This window comes from Leucoraja erinacea, chromosome 1 (genome assembly GCF_028641065.1).
Source record: "Leucoraja erinacea ecotype New England chromosome 1, Leri_hhj_1, whole genome shotgun sequence".
In the NCBI taxonomy this organism is placed as follows: Eukaryota; Metazoa; Chordata; class Chondrichthyes; order Rajiformes; family Rajidae; genus Leucoraja; species Leucoraja erinaceus.
In genome coordinates this window covers 49687858-49708577 of record NC_073377.1, presented here as the reverse complement: position 1 = coordinate 49708577, position 20720 = coordinate 49687858, and the positions used below count along the sequence as shown (strand labels likewise).

Genomic DNA, 20720 nt, shown 5'->3' with positions numbered 1-20720 from the left:
ATGCAACTGTCTGTTGGAGAAAGGACAAATTTCTCAGTGGCCAGTGAGAAGCTTGCTGCTGACTGCAAATTTTGGACAAATTAACTCCCAATTATACCAACAGTTAGCTCACTGTTCAAAAGTTGACTCAAACAGTTTTGCATTTTTCAGCAGTTTTGTCTATTTTACTAAGTATGAGCACACTTTACTTACCCATAAGAAAACTTTCTAGCTTCCAAATATATCTGATTGATTAGTTCACGTGTTGGAGCTACTATAATTACTTCTGGTTCCTGAAGATCCTTGAATTGACTGCCTGCTGCTTTGCCTCTGAGCAGCATTTCTATTATTGGCAATAAGAAAGCGGCCTATGGCAATTATACAGAAGAAAAAACACATTGAATGAAACCAAGTGGAAGAGCTTCAACTTTCCTCAGAGCTTGGGGGAGGGGGGAGGGGGAGGGGAGAAAGAAACAGAGGCAGGGAGGAAGAGATGAAAGCTGAAGCTTATGGATACAACATGGAAATACGCCCTTCAGCCCATGCTGACCAAACACCAATTGTAAGTTATCCAACTTTCACATCCATTCCCTACACACAATGGCAATTTAAAAAAACATAGAAACATAGAAAATAGGTGCAGGAGGCGGCCATTTGGCCCTTCGAGCCTGCACCGCCATTCATTGTGATCATGGCTGATCGTCCCCAATCAATAACCCGTGCCTGCCTTCTCCCCATATCCCTTGACTCCGCTAGCCCCTAGAGCTCTAACTAACTCTCTTTTAAATCCATCCAGTGATTTGGCCTCCACTGCCCTCTGTGGCAGGGAATTCCTTAAATTCACAACTCTCTGGGCGAAAAAGTTTCTCACCTCAGTCTTAAATGACCTGCCCTTTATTCTAAGACTGTGGCCCCTGGTTCTGGACTCGCCCAACATTGGGAACATTTTTCCTGCATCTAGCTTGTCCAGTCGTTTTATACGTTTCTATAAGATCCCCCACCTCATCCTTCTAAACTCCAGTGGATACAAGCCTAGTCTTTTCAATCTTTCCTCATATGACAGTCCCGCCATCCCAGGGATCAATCTCATGAACCTACGTTGCACTGCCTCAATCACAAGGATGTCCTTCCTCAAATTAGGAGACCAAAACTGTACACAATACTCCAGATGTGGTCTCACCAGAGCCCTTTACAACTGCAGCAGAACCTCTCTACTCCTATACTGAAATCCTCTTGTTATGAAGGCCAACATTCCATTAGGTTTCTTCACTGCCTGCTGTACCTGCACGCCAACCTTCAGTGTCCGGTGTGCAAGGACGCCCAGGTCTCGCTGTACCTCTCCCTTACCTAACCTAACCCCATTGAGATAATAATCTTCCCCCTTGTTTTTGCCACCAAAGTGGATAATCTCACATTTATCTATATTATACTGCATCTGCCACGCATCTGCCCATTCACTCAACCTGTCCAGGTCACCCTGCAACCTCCTAACACCCTCTTCAGTTCACACTGCCACCCAGCTTTGTGTCATCTGCAAACTTGCTAGTGTTGCTCCTAATTCCCTCTTCCATAGCATTAATATATATGGTAAACAGTTGCGGCCCCAACAGAGCCTTGCGGCACTCCACACGCCACTGCCTGCCATTCTGAAAAGGACCCGTTCAATCCTACCCTTTGCTTCAGGTCTGCCAACCAATTTTCTATCCATGTCAACACCCTATCCCCAATACCATGTGCTCTAATTTTAGTTACGTAAAATTTAGAGGCCTATTAATCTATAACCTTGTCTGTGAGATGTTGAATCACCCATCGGAAACCCACACGGCCACAGGAAGAAACGGGATCAAACCTGGCTCTTGGGTGTTGACATAGCAGCCCTACCAATTATGCCATTGTACTGCAAAAAAGTGTTTAGAGCAAGCAAATATGACTAATAAAAAAGCATTTTAATCACAATATGTTGCATGCTAAAACTACACCCAGGTAGCCGTTCGTGAGAGGGGAGGAGTACCTGCGCTGTAAGTACAAAATACACCGCGGGGCTTGTTTCCAGAGGCCCAGGGAGCCGTTCGTGAGAGGGGAGGAGTACCTGCGCTGTAAGTACAAAATACACCGCGGGGCTTGTTTCCACAGAGGCCCAGGGAGCCGTTCGTGAGAGGGGAGGAGTACCTGCGCTGGAACCAAATCGCAAACGTTCCAGAGAAGGAGTCTGGGAGAAGCCTCTGATTGGTTTACATTTTTACATTTTTGCCTTTAGGCTAAGGATTCTGGGAGATAAGGATTCTGGGAGTAAAGGATTCTGGGAGATAAGGGTACAGTATTTATTAGTAAAGTTTAACAGATAAAGTTTTGTGTTTTTTAATATTTAATATAGTTAAATTGGGGGTAGGATATGTCGGTGGAGATTGGCCCTGTGGTTTGCTCAGCCTGCAACATGTGGGAGATCAGGGATATGGTCGGTGTCCCTGGTGACTACGTTTGCAGGAAGTGTGTACAGCTGCAGCTCCTGGCAGACCGCATTGAACGATTGGAGCTGCGGTTGGATTCATACTGGAGCATCCACGACGCTGAGAAAGTAGTGGACAGCACGTACAGTGAGTTGGTCACACCGCAGGTAAAAGGTAAGAGGACAGAAGGGGAACGGGTGGCCAATAGTCAGCAAAGCAGTAGGCAGGTAGTGCAGGAGTCCCCTGCGGTCATCTCCCTCCTAAACAGGTATACCATTTTGGAAACTGTTGAGGGAGATTGCTCATCAGGGGAATGCAGCAGCAGCCAAGTTCATGGCACCATGGGTGGCTCTGCGGCACATGAGGGGGGGAAAAAGAGTGAGGAAGGGCAATAGTAATAGGGGATTCAATTGTCAGGGGAATAGATAGGCGTTTCTGCGGCCGCAAAAGAGACTCCAGGATGGTATGTTGCCCCCCTGGTGCAAGGGTCAGGGATGTCACTGAACGGCTGCAGAACATTCTGGAGGGGGAGGGTGAACAGCCAGTTGTCGTGGTGCATATTGGCACCAACGATATAGGTAAAAAAAGGGATGAGGTCCTAAAGGATGAATTTAGGGTGCTAGGAGATAAGCTTAAAAGTAGGACCTCAAAGGTAATAATCTCTGGATTACTACCAGTACCACGGGCCAGTCAGAGCAGAAATAGGAGGATATTGCAGATGAATACGTGGCTTGAAAAATGGTGCAAGGGGGAGGGATTCAAATTTTTAGGGCATTGGAACCAGTTCTGGGGGAGGTGGGACCAGTACAAACAGGACGGTCTGCACCTGGGCTGGAATGGAACCAATGTCCTTGGGGGGGTGTTTGCTACTGCTGTCGGGGAGGATTTAAACTAATGTGGCAGGGGGATGGGTACAAGAGCAGAGGGGCAGGGGGGTGTAAAATGAAGGTAGAAGCAATAGGTAGCAAGGTGAAAAGTAAAAGTGGCAGGCAGACAAAACCAGGGCAAAAATCAAAAAGGGCCACTTTTCAACATAATTGTATAAGGGGTAAGAGCGTTGTAAAAACAAGCCTGAAGGCTTTGTGTCTCAATGCAAGGAGTATTCGTAATAAGGTGGATGAGTTGAACGTGCAGATAGCCATTAATGATTATGATATAGTTGGGATCACGGAGACATGGCTCCAGGGTGACCAAGGCTGGGAGCTGAACATCCCGGGATATTCAATATTCAGGAGGGACAGAGAGAAAGGAAAAGGAGGTGGGGTAGTGTTGCTGGTTAGAGAGGAGATTAACGCAATGGAAAGGAAGGACATTAGTTTGGAGGATGTGGAATCGGTATGGGTAGAGCTGCGAAACAATAAGGGGCAGAAAACGCTGGTGGGTGTTGTGTACAGGCCACCTAACAGTAGTAGTGAAGTTGGGGATGGCATCAAACAGGAAATTAGAAATGCTTGCGACAAAGGCAAAGCAGTTATAATGGGTGACTTCAATCTACATATAGATTGGGTGAATCAAACTGGCAGGGGTGCTGAGGAAGAGGATTTCTTGGAATGTATACGGGATAGTTATCTAAACCAACATGTAGAGGAACCAACGAGAGAGCTGGCTATTTTAGACTGGGTATTGAGTAATGAGGAAGGGTTAGTTAGTAGTCTTGTTGTGCGTGGCCCCTTGGGCAAGAGTGACCATAATATGGTTGAGTTCTTCATTAGGATGGAGAGTGACATTGTTAATTCAGAAACAATGGTTTTGAACTTAAAGAAAGGTAACTTTGAGGGTATGAGACGTGAATTGGCCAAGATTGACTGGCAATTAATTCTAAAAGGGTTGACGGTGGATATGCAATGGAAGGCATTTAAAGACTGCATGGATGAACTACAAAAATTGTTCATCCCAGTTTGGCAAAAGAATAAATCAGGGAAGGTAGTGCATCCATGGATAACAAGGGAAATCAGGGATAGTATCAAAGCAAAGGATGATGCGTACAAACTAGCCAGAAAAAGCAGCATAACGGAGGACTGGGAGAAATTCAGAGACCAGCAGAGGAGGACGAAGGGCTTAATTAGAAAAGGAAAAATGGATGATGAAAGAAAACTGGCAGTGAACATAAAAACTGACTGCAAAAGTTTTTATAGATATGTGAAAAGAAAGAGATTAGTTAAAACAAATGTAGGTCCCTTGCAGTCAGAAACAGGTGAGTTGATCATGGGGAACCAGGATATGGCGGACCAATTGAATAACTACTTTGGTTCCGTCTTCACTAAGGAAGACATAAATGATCTGCCGGAAATAGCAGGGGCCCGCAGGTCAAAGGAGGTGGAGGAATTGAGTGAAATCCAGGTTAGTCGGGAAGTGGTGCTGGGTAAATTGAATGGATTAAAGGCCGATAAATCCCCAGGGCCTGATAGGCTGCATCCCAGAGTACTTAAGGAAGTAGCTCCAGAAATAGTGGATGCATTAGTAATAATCTTTCAAAACTCTTTAGATTCTGGAGTAGTTCCATAGGATTGGCGGGTAGCAAACGTAACCCCACTTTTTAAGAAGGGAGGGAGAGAGAAAACGGGGAATTACAGACCAGTTAGCCTAACATCGGTAGTGGGGAAACTGCTAGAGTCAGTTATTAAAGATGGGATAGCAGCACATTTAGAAAGTGGTGAAATCATTGGACAAAGTCAGCATTTACGAAAGGTAAATCATGTCTGACGAATCTTATAGAATTTTTCGAGGATGTAACTAGTAGCGTGGATAGGGGAGAACCAGTGGATGTGGTGTATCTGGACTTCCAGAAGGCTTTCGACAAGGTCCCACATAAGAGATTAGTATACAAACTTAAAGCACATGGCATTGGGGGTTCAGTATTGATGTGGATAGAGAACTGGCTGGGCAAACAGGAAGCAAAGAGTAGGAGTAAACGGGTCCTTTTCACAATGGCAGGCAGTGACTAGTGGGGTACCGCAAGGCTCAGTACTGGGACCCCAGCAATTTACAATATATATTAATGATCTGGATGAGGGAATTGAAGGCAATATCTCCAAGTTTGCGGATGACACTAAGCTGGGGGGGCAGTGTTAGGTGTGAGGAGGATGCTAGGAGACTGCAAGGTGACTTGGATAGGCTGGGTGAGTGGGCAAATGTTTGGCAGATGCAGTATAATGTGGATAAATGTGAGGTTATCCATTTTGGTGGCAAAAACGGGAAAGCAGACTATTATCTAAATGGTGGCCGATTGGGAAAGGGGGGAGATGCAGCGAGACCTGGTGTGTCATGGTACACCAGTCATTGAAGGTAGGCATGCAGGTGCAGCAGGCAGTAAAGAAAGCGAATGGTATGTTGGCTTTCATAGCAAGGGATTTGAGTATAGGAGCAGGGAGGTTCTACTGCAGTTGTATAGGGTCTTGGTGAGACCACACCTGGAGTATTGCGTGCAGTTTTGGTCTCCAAATCTGAGGAAGGACATTATTGCCATAGAGGGAGTGCAGAGAAGGTTCACCAGACTGATTCCTGGGATGTCAGGTCTGTCTTATGAAGAAAGACTGGATAGACTTGGTTTATACTCTCTAGAATTTAGGAGATTGAGAGGGGATCTTATAGAAACTTACAAAATTCTTGAGGGGTTGGACAGGCTAGATGCAGGAAGATTGTTCCCGATGTTGGGGAGGTCCAGGACAAGGGGTCACGGCTTAAGGATAAGGGGGAATCCTTTAGGACCGAGATGAGGAGAACTTTTTTCACACAGAGAGTGGTGAATCTCTGGAACTCTCTGCCACAGAGGGTAGTTGAGGCCAGTTCATTGGCTATATTTAAGAGGGAGTTAGATGTGGCCCTTGTGGCCAAGGGGATCAGAGGGTATGGAGAGAAGGCGGGTACGGGATACTGAGTTGGATGATCAGCCATGATCATATTAAATGGCGGTGCAGGCTCGAAGGGCCGAATGGCCTACTCCTGCACCTAATTTCTATGTTTCTATGTTACACAACTAAAACTCATCTAAACATGATGGTAGATATGGGAGAACGCAAGATGGTTATCTTTCAACGCAAGAAAACAGCTCCGTTTTAGTGCAATATGGTTAATTAAGATGCACACTGTGCGATTGACACAGGCCAGGTAGCCATTATGGAGGGTGGCAAATTCTCAACTCTGTAGATCGAGGGGTTATATCATTAGAGGCCTTTAAAGAGAATACAAATATATTTTCAAAAAGAGTGGGGATTCAAGGGCTCTGGGGAAATGGACAGAATAGGAGCAAGAGCTGGGACAGATCAGTGACAATCGTGTTGAATAAATACAGTCGGGCTTGAGGGGCTTGCTGCTATTTGCAAGCTTTGTCGTAAGATTTAAAAATGTAATGCTTCGTGGTTAAGCTTCGTTGATAAGCTTCCTTTTTCTACTACTCACTGTTTTCCCAGAGCCTGTTTGAGCACATGCCATCAAATCCCGACCAGAAAGCACAATTGGAATCCCATGCTTCTGAACTGGTGTAGGCTTCAGATAACCAACCTTGTCCAGATTCTTGCTCAAGGTTTCGCACAGATGAGCTTCATCAAAAGTCTAGAGGGAAAAATATGTCAATTGTCTTTTTACACTGGATGCGACAATTGCATGCACCTTTAATTCCAGTTTCTTAAAGATTTCTAGTACCAACCATTCCAACCCAAGTGGGAAACAGTCAAGACATTTCTGCCACCACCATGGGCACCAGAGGGGATGGGAAAGGTGTGAGCAACAAGGGGGAGACCCAAAGCCAGAGTGCACATCGTGCACATAGACAGCTTTGATCCAACCTCCCACAAAGCTCTGTCTGATAAGGTCAGCTAGTTTGCTGTAATTTTGACCTAAGATTCAAATATTTAAGTGATAGAAAATGTAACGCATGCCAAAATAAAAATTAAAAACCGCCAAAACAAATTTAGAACTTTAACAATTTAAAGCACCAGTAAGTATTTGAAATCATTTATGTGATGATCACTGCTGAGATAGAGATATTAATCTTCTGTACGCCATTATTTAATGCGATTGGTAACTATCAGTGTACCTACAAAGTCTCAAGTGAAGAGGCAGATGATATTTTTTAAAAGGCTCAAGCAATATTAAAGTCACAACTGCAAAGGAGGACAACACAAAACATTATACTTCACCCAATTCATTATCTAACCCAAACAAGCTCCAGAGAAAAAGACGTACATTAAAAAAAGTTTATGAACATTAAAAAAAACATTGTAAATCACCAGCGAGTGACTTACAGACCAAATATACAATCAAATATAGGTGATCCGAAACTTTACTGAGCAGTTAAGAGGGCCCCACAACCTCATAGATGTCACTTAGTACCAACCAGTATTGCAGGTGGGACATTGACTCCTGAAACATCCACAAGAATGTCATCATATTTATCAAAGTTAATCCCAGTTTGATACCGAGCAAAAATGGCATTTTCTTCTTCAGGTGGCGGCGGGGGGATGTAGGTCACTTTGGGACCTTAAAGAAATGCAGAAACCAGATTTAAGTAAAACATTCAATGGAATTAGAGCCATTTTATTTGCTTGCTGAGTGTAAATCATGCAAGTCTCCATGCAAGTGCAGGTGTTTCCCCAGAAAGACAGCAGCAATTCAAATGAAAGCTCCTGAACGGGCAATCAGTGCTGAACAATCACTGCAGAACCTGCCAGCAGCAGACGGCCGCAGTAATATACACGGTAGCATTAACCACCTTGGAGGATGGACTTGCAGTTGCCCAAAAATAATTAGCTACTATGTTTTGGTAAGCAGAACATAATCCAGGGAACAAGTCTGCCTTGATGCAAAGAAACAAGAATCAGATTCAGATGACTTAGGCTCACATGGGGCATTGAAAGTATCATGCGGGAATGTTGAACCAAATGGCTGTACTCTGTACTCTAAACTGTATGCATGTGATCCAAGGCAAGATTTAGCCACGATTCCCACACTGACATTCAATGAAGATCAAAACTTCTACAGGTGCACCATAGAAAGGAGGTGCACAATAATCTCTTTCTGAACACTAAAAAGACAAAGGAGAGCATCACTGATTTCAGGCGACATAGATTGGAGCTCAGGCCACTGGAGATAGGGGCCGAGGAGGTGGAGAGGGGGTCTAGTTTTAAATTTCTGGGAATCAACATCAGTGAGGATCTTAAATGATCTGTGAACTCTGCTGTAGTTGTAAAAAAGGCGCAACAGAGACTTTACTTCCTCAGAACACTGAGGAAGGCCCACATGTCTGCTAAACTGCTGGAGTCTTTCTACTGCTGTTCGGTAGAAAGCATACCGACTTACTGCATAACTGCCTGGTCTGGGAACTGTTCAGCAGCTGACAGAGCAGCTCTCCAGAGGGCGATAAAAAACTGCCCAAGGTATCATTGGACTCCCCCTGCCCCCTCTGGAGGATATTTACCACTCCAGATGCCGCAGCAGGACCTGTAATATCGTGAAAGACATTACACATCCTTGTCACCACCTTTCCACACTGCTGCCCTCAGGAAAAAGGTACAGGTCGCTAAAGTCACGCACTGCCAGACTCAAGAACAGCTTTTACCCATCAGCAATCTTGGAACTGAACTCTGTCTCGGGAGCGGGTTATGGGGAAGGAGGGGGGGGAGGGGGAGAGACAGTGTTAATTTATGTAAATGTAAATCCATGGGTTGGTTTGGGGAGGGAGTGAGTGTAAGAAGTACGAGTATGTGAATGTTTGAAGTTCTTTTAAATGGAGAGACACAGTAATCTCGTTGTACGTGACACATGCAATGACAATAAAGCATTCTGATTCTGATAGAAAGCCTATTGCTTGATTTGGGATCAGTTCTGCCCATGTCAATCCATGAGGATAGTTCATTCCATCATATTTTCCCAACATTGACTCCATCTGCAATTCACACTGCCTTGGAAAAACAGCTAGCATAATCGAACTCATCCCAGTCTCATCATTCCTTCTCCTCCCTGCTGCAGTCCAGCAGAAGGTACAGAAGTTGGGCGAGTGTATTAGCAGGAACAGATTGTCCCCCTCTGTTATGCGGCTTCTGAACAGTACTTCCACAGGCTAGGGTACTATCTGATTAACCATTACCTCTTTGTGGATATTGGATTTGCCTCTACTCACTGTATAATTTCTACTCCACTGTGCGTAGGGAACGCAAGCACATTCAAGATACAAATTCAAAGGGTTATCCAATAGAAGCACTATCTTTGGATGCTCAATGGAAAAAAAAAAATTTAAACCGGATCTCAAACCGCAAGAAACTGCAGGACATAACATCGTGGAGTTGGCAGTCCCTGATTAACGACCAATTTCGGGAGCTCCAAGGGAGGTTTGACCGCCCTGACCGCGGAGTATAAAGATGAAGGTTAGACTTTATTGCCTTCCATCACAGTGAGGAATCCGCTGTGGCAGATGTTTATGTTAACTTATGTAGTTGTGTGTCTTGTTGCGCTTTAAGTATGGCTGTATGGTAATTAGAGTTCACTGTACCTTAATCAGCACACGTGACAAACTGACTTTTGAACCTTTGTACAATATTTGCTAGAATTTCAATTGAAATTAGAAAATCATGGAAATAGTAACAAGCAACAATAACTAGAGAATAAATGTATCCATTCAAGGAAAGCAGTCTAAACTAAGAAAATGCCCATGATTCTAATTTCTCGCTAAAGATGCTGCCTAACCTGTCAAATATTTCTAGATTTATAATACAACCTGCTTTTCCGGCCTCAAGTAATACCTTGGCTTTTACTGTCACCAACATCGTCAGAATCCCAATGACCTGTAAATAAACAAAATTGTTTACATGAGAAAACTGAAGAGAATGCTAATGCTGGGATTTTAACTCTGGAAAACCTCAGCAGCTCAAACAGCATTTGGAGAGGAACAGGCGACTGCACAGTCCTGATATAATGTCTCAATCAAAAATGTCAACACAGTTTGTCTCCACAGAAATCGCTTGAAGCACTGTTCATCCAGAGCTTTAAAAAAAATCATTTATAAGTGCATTGAAGTTAGGTTTTTACCTAGGCTTTGCATGGTGGGGGCGAGGGCAACTGTTAAGGTGATGAAAATGGGAGGAGAAAAGCAACAGGGAAACACCATCAAATGTGAATAATTTTGACAATTTCCCCAAAGCTTGGCCGAAATATTCTCAGTGACTCGTGCCAAATTCCTCCCTTTGAATACCACTCAATTCAATGCAGCAAGCCTAACCACAAATACAAAACATGTAAACAGATATGCTGAAGATCTTAAACCAACAAATCCAAGTACACAAACTAAATGTCCTATGAGGGAGTAAAGCAAAGGTGCTGGTGGTAGTAGTAGCAGCAGTGTAGACCTGAAATAAATACCCAGTTTGTCATCTGACATGGTCAATTAAAATATTCCAATACCAAGAAAAAAGGCAAACAGTACACAAATTACTGGATTGAATAAGTATCCAGGATGACACCACAGCAGAAGTGTGGGAAATCAAGAAATTAACATGCATTTATTTTCATTTATGAGAAAGCGGTGCAAACAATAAAACTGGGTTTAATCATAAACTCTATTATACAATTTTAATTAACCTCAAATTGGCTGATGCTAAAATTGCCTTCACGAAGCAAGGAATAAAGAAGAAATTGCAGATGCAGGAATTTGGAGCAACAACCTCCTTGAAGAAGACAGTGGGTTGTGCAGCATCTGATGCTTTCAGCATCGTTCCTCCAAAAGATTGTTTACTTCACAAAGAATAATATACGAGGAAAAGCTGAGAAATTCAGGTCTTTTCCACTGGTGGAGATTATTTGAATTGATTGGATAAAAAGTACAAAGCTTAGAAAATGCAGCCGGTGAGTTTTATACAGCTTAGAGGCTGTATAATTAAAATAACCAATTATATCAAGGAAAACAAAGTTAAAACATAAGTATGTAGAGTTAGGTTAAAGATGAGCCACAATCACTTGATTAGCTGAAGGGTTAAATTGCTTGCACCAACTCTTATGGATCATACACATGAAACTATTGGTCTGCTCTGGTGCTGTAAAATACAAAACTCACCTCTCAATTTAGAATTAGATCCAGAAAATGACTCTTCATTTCTACCCTTGTAACCACCTGCAATGATTTATAAAAAGTTAGAGCCTGACAAAAAATTAAATTACAAATTCTGATGAGGTAGTGGGGGAAACATGAGCAGAATAAATCAAGATTGAAAAGCTGAGAAGGGGAATTATAATCAATTGCAAACATTATACTGTGGCGGCACCTGATAGCAACCCATGGTCATGACGAACCATCGGCTCTAGAGGGCGGCGTCTTGGTGGGGGAGGCGCGAGTCACGGGGTCGGTATCCGAGTTGTTATTTAAGGCCGGGCAACGCCTGTGTCAGGTGAGGAGTAGGGAGCTGTATTGCAGAAGAATACACACGTCTAGTGCACACAACACGTGTCAGACTAGTTTTTGGCTAGACTCCTGCCAGCCCCCGCCACATTACATCGAAGTGAAAACAAATTAAAGATAGCAAAGTAGCACAGAGCACAGTGTACTGTGCAATGAATGCCACAGTATGTTTGAAATTAGCAATTTCTTGAAAGTGTTGTTCTGCACTCTGTGGCAACTCATTGTGCAGTATGGTTTTAGGTTTATCAGCTCTCAAATATGTTGCCCAAATAAATATCACGCAAATTAGACAAGTGTTTTGTAGCATTGGTGATCTGTCAGTCACTGTTGATTCTTCCCCCACTCCCTTCATCATTACAGTCCAAGAACGGAGACCAACTCTAACACTGCTTCATTCTTTGTGCAAAAGGCTAGATCAGCTTTAACTGGAAATATGAAATTCCATATAACCCATCAGACAGTCGAACAGGGAACATCAGACAGGGAAGACAGTCGAGGAAAATTTAGTGGGGGAAAAAAAGACAGCACAACATGGTTCACTGCACGAAGATAGACACAAAAAGCCCGAGTAACTCAGGACAGGCAGCATCCCTGCAGAGATGGAATGGGTGACATTTCGGGTCGAGACTCTTCTTCAGACACAGTGCAGTCAAATTTCCAAGCAAAATCCTAATCTATCCCTGGACGTTATCTGACCTTCCAATTAGGACATGCAGACATTGGGATTACATAAATATTTAGGGAACAAATTAGCCATTAAAAACCATGGGTTACTGCAAGATATCCAATATTTTACCTTTTGTTGGAGAAGAACCAAATTCAGCTTTCCCACGATTTAAATCAAATCCACCATCACCTATAAGTACAGAAATGCAGGTATATTCACTGTAAAAAAGTAACACATCTGATGAAGCGGCAAGGTAAAACACCGATTACTGTAGCGATATACCAAAAAAAAAAAATTCTGCACGCACCACCCCTCAATCCCAGAACATTAGTAATGATGACAAAATCTGGGAGTACAGGTGCATTGTTCCCCAGGTGGACACTGTGGAAGTTGGGATATTACACAACTGAAGTATTGATGAGACCACACTGTTCTCTGCACCCAGTTGTAGAAAAATGTCATAAAGTTGGAAAGGGTGCACCAAAATGTTTTTTTTTAATTTTATTTTTATTTATTAGAAGTGAGTACAATGCATTGGTACAAAAATTATGTTAACATATTACATTCTCTGGAAACTTCCATTTTTTTTAATTTTTTTTTAAAAAGAGAGAAGTGAGAAGAGAGAGAAGAAAAAGCGGTTGTGAAAAGTGAAGAATAGACTAGTGAGCGTGAGTGAAAAACAGATAAAATGAAAAAAAAGAAATAAGTGAAGGAAAGCAGGAGGGAGATTATTCAGTCGCCACAAGGAGATGATTTTTTTAATATTCTAAATCATCTTTCACCCATACCTAAAACTTTTAGTTTTCATGATACTATGTCACCACATGGATCCAAGAAATCAATAAATGGGGACCCTCCTTAAGAATTGGTCTTGCTTGTCTATTAGGAGGAGTCTCATTTCTTCCAAATGTGTTGTGTCCAGCATATTACTAATCCACATTTTAAATGTTGGTATATTAGCATTTTTCCAAAATTTAAGTATGTTTTTTTGCTGTTATTAACCCATAATTGAAAAATTAGTTTTGGTGTGTATTTAATTTATTCCCATCTCCACTTACTCAAACAATAATCATTTTAATATTAGGTTCCATTTTTGTCTTAAATAGCTTTGAGAATATATCAAATATGTCACACCAAAATTTATAAAGTTTTGTACAAGAGACGAATGAGTGCGTAATATTGGCATTTTGAGAAAGACATTTATCACAAATGGGAGAAATATTTGGATAAAATGTATTCAACCTTGTTTTGGAATAATATAATCCATGTAATATTTTAAATTGAATTAAATTATGCCTAGCGTTGATCGAACATTTATGTATATGTATCAAATATTTTTCCCATGTTTCTTTTGAGATTTTTATCATTAATTCTTTTTTCCAGTCTTCTCCAATTGCCTCTGTTGATTCTATGTTTTCTATGTAATTCTAAGGTAATTCTATGTTTAAAATACTGTTATACAAGTATGATATTATTTTTTTTGATATTCATTACTTCTTCCAGAGGGTCTAAAATTATACTTTGGAATCGTGGTATATATTTCTTCATAAAATCACATACCTGTAGGTATTTTGGTGCACCAAAATGTTACACATGTTTGTGGGCTTGAGCTGCAGGGATAGGCTGGGCTTTCTTTGAAGTGGAGGAGATCAAGAGGGAATTTCAGCAAATGATTGCACTCTGGGGAATGTTGTAGAGAAATCTAGTACAAGTACATGGTTTCCAGAGACGAGCATCAAATGATAGGTAGAGTGGTAAAGGAGGCTTTGATACATTGGTCTTCAGTCAAGGTATTGAGTATGGAAGTGGGGATGTCATGCTTCAGTTGTACATTGGCAATGCCATTTTTGAAGTATTGTGTTCAGTTTTGGTCATTATGTTGTTGGAAAGATGCCGTTAAGGTGGAAAGAATACAGAGAAAATGTATGAGGAAGTTGCCTGGGCTGGAGGGCTCAAGGTACAGCGAAAGGTTGGGCAGGCTAGGACTTTATCCCTTTGAGCACAGGAGGATGTTGGATGATCATATACAGGTGTAGAAATCAGAAAGGGGATAGATAGGGTGAATGGTATTTATGCAGAGTATGGGGAAATCAAGAAACAAAGGACAGATTTAAGACAAGAATTCATTAATTCATTGTCGTTGAAAACACTAGCGACGCAGTGGTGCTGGTTTCCAACGGGAACGGTGACAGACACACCACATATCTGTCCTCCAGTTCCAGCGGACTTCCGCCATTGGAAGTATAGGATTGGTGTGTGTGCTTTACCATCATTCCTTACAATGCTATGTATGACAGTGATCATAACAAGTGTGGATGGCCGTTGGCTCGCTAAAATCTCATCCTCCCATTTTAGGGACCATTTTAAACCAGAGGGGCAATGTTTTCCACTCAGATGGTGGTGGGTACGTGGAATGAGCTGCCAGAGGATGCAGTTGAGAAAGGTACTTTGACATCATTTAAGATATTTGGAAGGGTGCATGGAAAGGGTTAAAGGAATACGGACAAACCGCAGGCATATGGGACCAATGTAGTTTGGTCAGCGTGGACGAGTTGAGCCATAAGGTCGGATTCCCTGCTGTATGACAACGACAAGTATTGAGAGGTACAAGACCATGAGGGGCATGGATAAAGTGAACACTCAGTCGCTGCTCCTCCCCCTCTCTCTTCCCCCCACCCCCCAAGATAATTCTCAAATTTGAGAGGGAGCTTAAGGCGAGAGGCACCTGATAGGCAACTTTTCCACTCAGGATAGTCTGTTCCTGGAATGTTGCCAGAAAAGCTGTAGAAGCAGGCATAATTAGGACTTTTTCTAAGATATTTGTACAGATCTGAATACGACAGGTTTAAGGCTAAGGACCAAATACAGACAATTGGGCTAGCCGAATGTGTCAACCTGCTGGGCATGGACAAAGTGGGTCAAAGGGACTATGTCAAGCTGCACAGCTCTATGACCAACTTGAATTAGTCAAGAGTGTTTTATTGGCATATGTCCTAGATAGAACAATGAAATTCTTCCTTGCTGCAGCACAACAGAATATGTAAACATAGTACACTGTAAACAATATGATAAACGAGAGAAAAAAAGTTCAGTGCGTGTATATATAGACACACACGTAAACATATACACACACACTCAAAAAATAAAAAATAGTGCAATCATAAGTCTATTGTAGTTTAGAGCTTATTTGAGGTTGTAGTGTTACATAGCCTGATGGTTGTAGGGAAGAAGCTGTTCCTGAATGTTAGTTTTCAGGCTCCTGTACCTTCTTCCAGATGGCAGTGGTGAAATGAATGTGTGGCCAGGATGGTGTAGGTCTCCGATGATGCCGGCTGCCTTTGAGGCAGTGACTCAGATAAATCCCTTCGATGGTGGGGAGGTCAGAGCCGGTCAATTAGTGATGGGAGCTCCGAGATATGCACAGCAGAGACCAACCACCGGAGTTGCAATGCTTTTCATTTATGATATCAGAACACTAAAGCAATTCACTCCACTCAATTTCAGAAAGTTGCCATCTCCCTCGACTAGTTACTTCCAGCAGCATCTATGCCCATACAGCACCAACCCAGTTATCCCAGCCAGTTAGAATATGCGTCCTTTATGAAAACAATGGGAACAATACCTCAGCACCCAAGGGTTAATTTGAGGGTTAAGTAATAATTTGATTAATATCCTTCGTTATTTTATGGCAGAATTACTAATATTTTATTGTAGAAAACAAGATGGCAATGATCTAAGAAATAATAATTTTCAGTTACAAAATAAGATATTTAGCCACAAATTGAATAATTGAACAAGTCTGCTTTAAAATATAGCAGGATTTGATAGGAACCAATTTCAGGAATGTCTAGTAAATATTTTGATTGATAAAATGCCAAACTTTCTGCACTGCAAGGGTGATCAAAGACTTGTCGTATAAACATTGTAGGACTCAAACAATAACTAAGATTCACATAAGTGCAGCACAACAATAATTCACAAATGAAGGATCACTGAGCTAGCTAGCTTCAGCCGATATATAAATATTTATTTCCTGTTTCTGCACAGTATTCCTATTCTTCAGACAAAGTGCACTATAATTGCTTGATTGTTAAATGAAACATTCTACGAGAAATTCCCTTCATGGGTTTTGTTGTTGAATCTCTACAAACTATTAGTAAACAAACTGGCCCAATTTTTCCAACTTCACAAGTCTTTGTCTACCGACCCATGTTAAAACACTACTTTTACTAAACCTTGCTAAATGGATGCTTACTTACCTCAGTTTCAAATGGATATTAACAACTTAATATACAATAAAAACAGATATCCCTTTAATGGCTTAGCAATTGCAATTATACAAATGAAACCCAAGTTCTGAACTCCCTCACCTGACTGAGCACCAAATCCCCCTCTTGTACTGAAAGTTCCCCTGCCAACAGGGCAAGCTCTGCCAAGAGGACCGTCTCCACCTGCTTTTGCAAAAAAATAAGGAAAGAAGCTTAGTAGATTACACCACATTTTATTTAAAAATTAGCATTAACCAGACACTGAAACATTCAAATTATTCAGCTCGCACAGAAAGCAATGCAACAAAGTTGAGGGGGGTGAAATATAGAAACAAATGCCAGAAATGTGTTCAAGAAAAAGGGAAAAAGGACTTCAGAGTAAAAACTGATACATTAAGTCATTGAATAATGACATTTGAAAAACACCCATTTGGAAATACAAACATTGTCAACTCCATATAGTTATAGAAATAAGTGTCAGAAGAGTCAAATAGATTTTGACATGCTGAGTATAGTCTAGAGCGAACATAATTCAACATTCTTATAAAACAAAAAAGCCATGAAAGAAAACAAATGTCTATTTAAGTCTATAACTGTTCCTTCAGAGAAGAACAAGTTTCATTAATAATCCATGTCATTGATCAAATGATACATTTGTACTTCCAGAGCTGTTGCCCTATCCCATGAGAATGACAATTTTCCTCAAAGACAACCCGATTCTTTTCAACAAAATGTCAAACACCCAACACCCAAGGGCTTGCAGGAGCTGCAGGGGAGACGGAGGTAACTATTTGAGAGCTGCACCCAAATGTACAAACTTAGTGTTTAAGAGGGAACTGCAGATGCTGAAGAATCGAAGGTTACACAAAAAAGCTAGAGAAACTCAGCGGGTGCAGCAGCATCTATGGAGCGAAGGAAATAGGCAACGTTTCGGGCCAAAAGCCTTCTTCAGACTGAAGAAGGGTTTGGGCCCGAAACGTTGCCTATTTCCTTCGCTCCATAGATGCTCCTGTACAAACTTAGTATTTGGACATTTGACGGATTTTATAATAGTTACCAAATATAGAATCCATCATTGTGTATGACCCGTTAGAGTGAAGCATTAAAGTCTGACAATAAAATAAATTCACCTTGATATCACAAATGAAAGCACTAGTGAGGTGACAAGAATAACGACGTGAATAGAGACATTCAGAGATTGACGTGAATAGAGACATTCAGTGAAGGGATAAAGGTCTCCATTCATCAGGAGACAAGACATTTTCATGTGACCCTCAGTAGTCTTCCCGAACTCTGATTTTTTTTTTAACACCAAAATGTGAATCAAGCCGAATTCAATAGCTATAATAACATAATTTGACAAGTCGTACCATTGAATTGCCCATTCACAATGAGAGAACAGTAATGACAAGACACCTCTGAATGTTCAAACACCTTGGAAGGGACAAAGTAATTCACATGGCTGGTCTAAAAGCTTCCGAGACAAAAGACATAGTGTTGAGAACAATTATACAAATCCCAATTATTAAAAAAGCCCGTTGTCTGGAAGTTTCATTGATCTATAATCACAATAGTGCAAATAATAAACAGATAAATGTTTGGTGTGAGAGTTACGACATCCCCATTTTACATTTGACTGATCGACACAATGTCAACTTGCAAACCATATCTCTGCAGCTGCCCTCCCTCTGCAGAGAGCATTGTTTGATTACAAATCTGTCCTTTTTAGTTTCAAACATATTACCACTTGCAATAGACTGGTATTGTGAAGAACTCACTCTCGTTTGAATTAATGCCTGCCACAGAGTTGTAGAACTGAATAATCAATTACCAAGTCATAGGTAGACAGTGTGGTCAATGTGGCTTTCGGCACATTGGCCTTCATCAGTCAGAGTATTGACTACAGAGGTTGCTATGTCATGTTAGTCAAGTCTTTGGTGGGGCCACATGTGGAGTATCACATTCAGTTTTGGTCAACCTGTTATAGGAAATGTTAAGCTGGAAAGGGTGCAGAGATTATTGGGGAAGATGTTGCCAAGGCTTGAGCAAAAGAGAGATTGAGCAGACATGGACTTTATTCCTTGGATTGCAGGAGGATGAGGAGTGATCTTCCAGAGGAGTTCAAGCTCATGAGGGGATTTGATAGGGTAAATGTACAAAGTCTAGAACCAGAGAACATAGGAAGTGGCGGCGCTGTTAACAGCTGCGGCTCGCCTGCAGTCCGTCTGTCTTTACTTTTTGTTGTTGTTTTTTTTGTCTTGTTTTGGCTAAGTTTTAGTTTGTTGGGTTGTGTTATGGGGGGGGAACATGTTTTTTTTTGTCTCTTCCTTCGGGGGAATGCGACTTTTTCTTGTCGTATCCCCCTTCTCTGCCTCCGTCTGCGCTGAGGCCTAATGAAGGAGCTGGTGATCTCCAACCTGCAACCGACCTCGAGGCTCCGGAGGCAGAGCCAGCCAGGACTTACCAACTCGAGGCTGGCCGTCTTCGGGGCCGAGGCAGCGGTGGCCCGACTCGCTGATGCGGCGTTCCAGCTTTCGGCAGCAGTCCGGAGCTGAGACTGCGGGACTCGGAGCTGATGCAGCGGCCCGGGGCAGGGGCTGCGGGACTCGGAGCTGAGGCTGCGGGACTCGGAGCTGTTGCAGCGGGACTCGGAGCTGTTGCAGCGGGACTCGGAGCTGTTGCAGCGGGACTCGGAGCCGAGGCTGTGGTGGGCCGACTCGGAGCGGAGCGGAGACGGCGTTCCGGCTTTCGGCAGCGGCGACATCACCACGGAGGTCCGCTGGACTGGAGAGCGGCATCTTCGGCCTGGATCGATCGCCTCAGCGCAGAGGGAGAACAAGGAGGGAAGAGACAGAGACTAAGACTTTTGCCTCCATCACAGTGAGGAGGTGCTTGGTGAACTCACTGTGGTGGATGTTAATTTGTGTTTATTGTATGTTTTGTTATTTATTGTTACTGTGTATGACTGCAGGCAACGTAATTTCGTTCAGACCGAAAGGTCTGAATGACAATAAAGGAATCAAATTCAAATTCAAAATATAGTAGTCTGAGAACTCTAAACCCGAAACGTCACCTATTCCTTTTCTCCAGTGATGCTGTTTGACTCAATGAGTTACTACAGCTTTGCGTCCAAACACAGGCTGGTGGGACACAGTGTCTAGGAGAACGTTGGCTGGTGGGGGCAAGTTGGCTGGTGCGGGCAAGTTGGGCTGAAGCACCAGTTTCCACAATGTGACCATGACTAACAATCTCTTCCTTTTAAGGGAAGATAAAGGAAATTCAATGTTTAGGTCATCCAATGACATAAATTCAGATGAAATTCTAAGAAATCTATGCAAACTGGTATTACCACACTGGATTATCTACTATAGAAATAACAAATGGCAAAACAGAGTGTTTCAGACCTGTGCTGATAAATGGCAAGTGACAGCCAGAACATAATTGGCAGGCAATGACCATCTTTGATTTTTAAAAAAAAACAAAAAAAAACTCCTAGACATTCAATTGGCATTACCATTAATGAATCCTCGGTCATCAATATCCTGGGGCTCACAGACAAGGAAGTCAACTGAACCAGTCAAAAAGTCAGAGGATGATTAACTTACCTCCCAATGCCACCATCCACAAGTTATGTCAGCCCGACACCTCAATGAATGCAGCAAAAGGTTCATGACAAAGATTATCTCGATTGGCAAGCCATGAACCCCTCTAAATATTCAACCCCTACTCCACTGATGCACTTGGGCTTCTGTACAAGTCATTTAGAAAATACACTGCTTAAACTAGTCTGAGCCCCTTTGAAACGTATAAGCTCTATTATAGAGGAATACCAGGACACCTCACATAGGGAAAGATAATTTCCAAGTTGCACAACTCCATAATTTGAAATGTAATTGCTGGTTCAAAATTCCAGAACTTCCACCAGATCAGCTGTGTAGGAGAACCTTTAGAAAGAAGAATGCAGGGCAGCAACT

General features: G+C 42.2%; 1 protein-coding gene across 10 annotated transcripts in view; it reads right to left on the bottom strand.

Annotated features, from left to right (window-relative positions):
* Nucleotides 1-20720, bottom strand: part of ddx4 (DEAD (Asp-Glu-Ala-Asp) box polypeptide 4) — a 76871-nt gene that overhangs the window by 17200 nt on the left and 38951 nt on the right. For 6 of the 10 annotated variants that reach the window (XM_055634311.1, XM_055634345.1, XM_055634354.1 and 3 more), the window contains 8 exons: nt 19211-19564; nt 16849-16932; nt 12608-12667; nt 11470-11526; nt 10163-10204; nt 7762-7904; nt 6825-6977; nt 193-347 (listed from right to left, as the gene is read on the bottom strand). In XM_055634311.1, the coding sequence (XP_055490286.1) occupies nt 193-347; nt 6825-6977; nt 7762-7904; nt 10163-10204; nt 11470-11526; nt 12608-12667; nt 16849-16932; nt 19211-19564 (1048 nt within the window). The remainder of the gene's footprint in view (nt 1-192; nt 348-6824; nt 6978-7761; nt 7905-10162; nt 10205-11469; nt 11527-12607; nt 12668-16848; nt 16933-19210; nt 19565-20720) is intronic. The other 4 variants (XM_055634328.1, XM_055634319.1, XM_055634371.1 and 1 more) reach the window with 4 other exon arrangements.